Source organism: Macadamia integrifolia, chromosome 12, assembly GCF_013358625.1.
Source record: "Macadamia integrifolia cultivar HAES 741 chromosome 12, SCU_Mint_v3, whole genome shotgun sequence".
Classification (NCBI taxonomy): domain Eukaryota; kingdom Viridiplantae; phylum Streptophyta; class Magnoliopsida; order Proteales; family Proteaceae; genus Macadamia; species Macadamia integrifolia.
The window spans coordinates 24166459-24171619 of NC_056568.1; the positions used below are offsets into that span (position 1 = coordinate 24166459).

The 5161-nt window shown below is 37.8% G+C and overlaps 1 protein-coding gene across 1 annotated transcript; it reads right to left on the reverse strand.

Annotated features, from left to right (window-relative positions):
* On the reverse strand, nucleotides 1-2933 carry LOC122058412. Its single transcript, XM_042621093.1, has 2 exons — nucleotides 778-2933; nucleotides 1-669 (listed from the first exon to the last, which is right to left on the reverse strand). Exons 1-2 carry the CDS (start codon nucleotides 2824-2826, stop codon nucleotides 229-231), a joined length of 2490 nt encoding a protein of 829 aa, XP_042477027.1. The 5' UTR covers nucleotides 2827-2933; the 3' UTR covers nucleotides 1-228.
* Nucleotides 2934-5161: the final 2228 nt, after the last annotated feature.

Consider the following 5161-nt stretch of genomic DNA (forward strand, 5'->3'; position numbering starts at 1 on the left):
CTTGTCTGAGTCTGTTCACTGCCCACAAAAGCTAAACTAGCCCAAATTTAACTGCATTATTCAAGAGCTTCAATGCACATAAGGGAACCCACCCAACCTATGACCATACAGATGACTAAGAACAGCCTGAGTGACAGGATTACAGTATTCCCCTGCCTCTTATTCAAAATTAATGAAATGGATTGAAATATGTGCACACCTTACATATGGAAACAAATTGTTGGATTGTTATTCCAAATTTCGTACAACTGCTGCCAGCAATTTGATTGCATCGTCAACTAGTGAGTGAATTGGTATCTTGTGCCGGCTAAGTCCAATGGTTCCAGAGAAGATGTTAAAGCTTTCGATCTCCGATGTGGTCTCTCCCAGAATCTCAAGCTCATTCTCCATTCCAAGTTCTCTGAAAGTTCCAACTATTGCTTTGTTGTTTTTCATCATCAAAATTGCTAGCTCAATTGCAAACCTCCTCATTCTAGGAACCTTGGCCGATGGGTATTGATACAGTTTCAAAATATCTACGAGTTTCCCTGCTAATTTTGTCTCGTCAATTCCAGTCTGATTAAATGTGATACTTGCTTCTTCAGGACTCATGAGTTTGAACACCTGTGTTGCGAGCCCGAGCATTACTTCTTGTGGTTTGCTCCCTTCTGATATTATCGCCTTTAGGACCTGTTTATTAGATTATAAGAAGACCCAAAGCACTTGTTAGAATGATTCTTACTAGATTCCAAAATGCAAGATGAAATGGATTCACAGATGAAAAAATGAGGAACTTACTGTGGGTGCAGCAGCAGATACTGCCTTCAATTGTTCCAAGCAATCTTGGCCAGCAAATTTGCACAAATGCCTTAAAATTCTGGCTGAATTGATGCGAAGCGATTCATCTTTGAGTGACCTCACAAGCTTTTTCAGTACCTTCAGATTCAATATCCTAGAGCAGTTCCTATCACTCTCCAGTGCAAGCATTGCAACTGCCTCCCCTGCCGCAGCCCTCACATGATTCTGTTCTTCAGAATTTGGCTCTTGGAAGAAAATCCGGAACAATTCTTTAATGATTCCACCTGTGCTTCCAATCTTCTCTCTTGCCTCAACATCGAAGGCCAGACTAGTTAAAATTACAATTCCTCGATGTTGAATCTTTGGGTACTTCTCACCATACTTGAGAATCTCTCTAATGTTGCTTACTGTGAAAACAATCTCCACAATCTCTTGCCTCAGACGCTTGCCCGCACTACCAGATGTATTTGCGAGCAACTTCAGCACTTGTAGGGATCGTTTCACTGCCAATATCCTATTATCTTTCTCATGGCTGTTCCTGAGGATCTGCTCTCCAGTATGTGAAAAGTCAATAATTTTGAGCAGAAGGCCTCTCGTGTTACCAATCTTCTCACAATTATCGTGGTCGCGTGCAAGTTTCTTGAGAATGTTGAGACCCAATTGGCTAAATGCAGAAAACTCGTAATTTTGTTGATCAAAAACTATTTTTTTCTCCCCGAGTTCATCAAATACACCATTGGAGCTACGTCGAGTGTAAAGCAAAGATGATACAGATTCCATTGCTCCAGAAATCCCTGCAACTCTAAGAGAGTTCTGCTTTTTCCCAGCTAGCATGGACAAGATCTGTGCAGCTGCTTTCCTGATCTCTGCTTCTTGTGGGTTCTTCCAGTTCAACATTTCAACCAATCTTTCAATAACCGATGAAGATGTCCCAATCATCTGGAGTGTATCATGAGAGAATTCGGGTTTTGTTGAAAATTTCTGAAGAATTCCAGCCCCAATTAGCTGTTCATCTCTGGATTGGGAACCCAAAAGCTCTGTAGCAAAAGAAACAAAATCGAACTTCAACCCATCAAAGATGCTTTTATTAACACATTCCGCATAGGCATCATAGAAGAACCTTCTGATGGAAATCATTCCAATGTCGCACTCCTTGTCCACCTCTTCCAACAGTTTTCGATGTGTAATCGTCCATTCCCAGTACAATTTCCCTAACAGAGACAAGAAAGATTCGGCCAAGGCTAACCCATAAAAGATATCCAGAGCAGATCTCTCGTTGATAGTTTCTGGGCTTGATTCAATTGCATCACTTTGCCTCAACTGGATAAGCCTCATTACAGAAAGCCCCAAACAAGCTAAAGCTGATAACAATTGCAGCCAATAGAATAACTTACTAATGTTCTTAGATATGAAAACCCAACCTACATATGGAAGCAAGGGGACCTCTGATGATTTCCATGTCCGGCTCGACTGATTGCTGATTCTATCCTCATTGATTTTCTCTTTGAGTTCTTGGCCTTGTGTAGGAGTAATCTCATTGCTAGGTCTTTGGCTTTCAGAAATTGATCCGCTAAGTCCTCTTATGATTCGAACAATCAAATCGGAGCTCGATTTCAGCTTATGAACACTAGCATCTGCAATCGTCCATGTAGATTGGTGTTGCCATTCAAGTTCATGACTGCGGCTGAAGATTCTGGCGGCTTCAATTAAGAGAATGGTGGTGATGAACCAGAAATCAATACTGGATAGTTTAACGGCGTAACCACCAAGAAGAACAACGGTTGCCCAGATGAATCCTATGGTTCCTAATGCAGTTGCCAATTTCTCGAGAAGGGCAAGTTGAAGAGCAAATAGAGTTAGCTCCTTCTCTGGAGCATTGACTGTTGGTTTTGATGGAGAACCAGGATCTACATTGCTGCTATCTCTCTTTCCCAATGGATCAAATATGGATTCGATTCCACCAGAACCCCAGTTAGTGTTCAAGTTGTTACTAATCTCAATCTGAATGATTCCATCGCCTCCTGTGGATTGTGGACTAAGATGGTCCATATTGACAGGCTAAGATTTTCAAGATCAACTCGAACTGCCAAATGAAAATGAAAGCTTTTGGGTTCAAATGAAAGGATTGAGGTGTTGCAAATAGAACAGCAGAAGTTGAGATTCAATTTTCTGTTTCTTTCTCTTGCTTTTATGGTTGCACCTTGCACTGTGGATTTAATTTCCCCACTCTCTCTCTCTCTCTCTCTCTCTCTCTCTCCAGTGTCAATTCTTGTCTTCTAAGTTGGTGGTGTGTTGCATCGTCTTGGGTACTTCAATGGATAAGTCAAAGTCAACTGTTTTCCTTCTTTGTTTGCCCTACGTGCCTTCTTGTTTTTTGAATTTTTCAAATATGTGTTTGCTTTCACGCCAGAAGCTTCTTGACTTCTTCGTTCCTTTTTTTTTCCTTTTTCACCTTAGGAAGAAAACCCATTATCTGTTGGGTTTGGGACCTATGGGTATGGTATCTTGAATTTCATTTGTGACAAAAGTGGGCAGGGTCGTAATTTCTGTAAATTTCTTATATAAAGTTTTCTATATATCGATGATGAGTTTTTTTTTCAGTAAGCAAGTTAAAAGAGGTGTGAGGAGTAATGTTGTTGTTAGTCGTAATTTCTCTTCACCCACAATAAATAGTATAAAGGATATAATGGAAATTAGAATAGTGTCATTATCACTACTTAAGCCATTATCAAGTGGCAGTATTAATATTGACATTTTTCTTACCCGAAAAAGTACGGACATTTCTTTTTCTTTAATATTGCGTCTGTTGGAGACATTTAGTTTGGATTTTGGAGTCTTGAATAATTAAAATATTTACTTAATGAAACATAAAAAGTCAAACAAGCACAAGTAGTAATAACTTAGAATTGCAAAAGTTCTCTTTAATTGTTGAGAAGGAAGAATTCTTCCTCTATGGATGATCATTACAATCCCAACCCCTATTGATGATGTCGAAACTACTTGCCCTTTGACAATTTGATGCTACCGAATCTCACGATCAAGGAAGGAAAACTCAGTCCTTTGAAAATTATCTACGTATAATATCAGATTGTGATAAGTTTGAAGTTTGAAATGGTCAATACAGCAACCCAATCATCAAAGAAAATATCATATTGGAAATGCCTCTTTTTTTCTTTTTCTTTTTTTACAATTTTCACAGATAATCAATCTCTCATCCTTTGAAAATTATCCACGTATAATATCAGATTGTGATAAGTTTGAAATTTGAAATGGTCAATACAACAACCCAATCATCAAAGAAAATATCCTATTGGAAATGCCTTTTTTTTTTTAACAGTTTTCACAGATAATCAATGTCTCATCCTTTTCATTATCGACAAAAGAAAAAAAAAAGCCAAAAAAAAAAGAAAATTTAGGCTTTTTTTTTTTTTTTTTTTCAATTCTCTCGAGGGAAGTCTTTTTGGGAAAAATATTACCACACTACAAGTCTATAAATTTTCTCTTACATGATTTTCTTTTTAATTATAAACTCTCATCTACTCCAAAAATGTGGACCTCATAGGTATGATTCATTTTTTACGACACTATTGATATCATAGGCAAATTCGTCCCCACATTGGCAGCGTAGAGAAAGCTCTTCCATTTTTTTTTTCCTCTTGCAACTTTATAATTTGGATCTGATTTTTATACATGACCGTCTTTCATTCAATGGGAACATAAATGGTATTCACTTTAAGCATGGGAGGACTTGGGCATGCATCCCGAGGTCACCCCAATCGTGAGACCACTCTATAGTCTCTATGCCCTATGGAGAAAAATCCTATTCAGAGTTGTATATTCACATAATATTTTATCTTATAATAATTTATTGAGGATGAGTATTATTCTTTCAAAAATAATAGCACTTACATTATAAAAGGGCTGTAATATAATAAGGATAAGTTTGTCCATTCTTGGAGCTTGGAATATATATTGCAAGAGTTTTTTTTTGGTGAAATATTCCAAGAGTTAACCTTCCATTTGAAAATCATTGTGAAGGACTAGGCATGAGGGTATCACGACACAATAAGTTTTTTGGTGTGGAAATCACTTCTCATAAAATTTAAGGTAATTTGAAGATTGATTTTAGCTGCCACTACATAAATTGATGTATATAGTTAAAGCAAAAACTAGGAGAGCTCTCTTCCGAAAAAATAAAATGAGGCCATGATATGTAGACCATGAAAGATACCCTTTTTCGTAAATACACAAAGATGGAGAAGTGGGGGTCAGATGATGAGAATTGGGGCCCGTTTGATAACGTAACCAGAAACGTGTTTCTGTGTTTTCTTGTTCTCAGAAACACAGAAACGGCATAAATACCGTTTGGTAAAAGTGTTCTGTT

What these genes read in the sequence shown, in the direction of transcription:
- LOC122058412 (XM_042621093.1), bottom strand. Translation starts at nt 2,826, where the DNA reads ATGGACCATCTTAGTCCACAATCCACAGGAGGCGATGGAATCATTCAG. An exon ending in TATCTGCTGCTGCACCCACA is followed by an intron (nt 670 to 777) that starts GTAAGTTCCTCA and finishes TCTAATAAACAG; the next exon opens with GTCCTAAAGGCGATAATATC.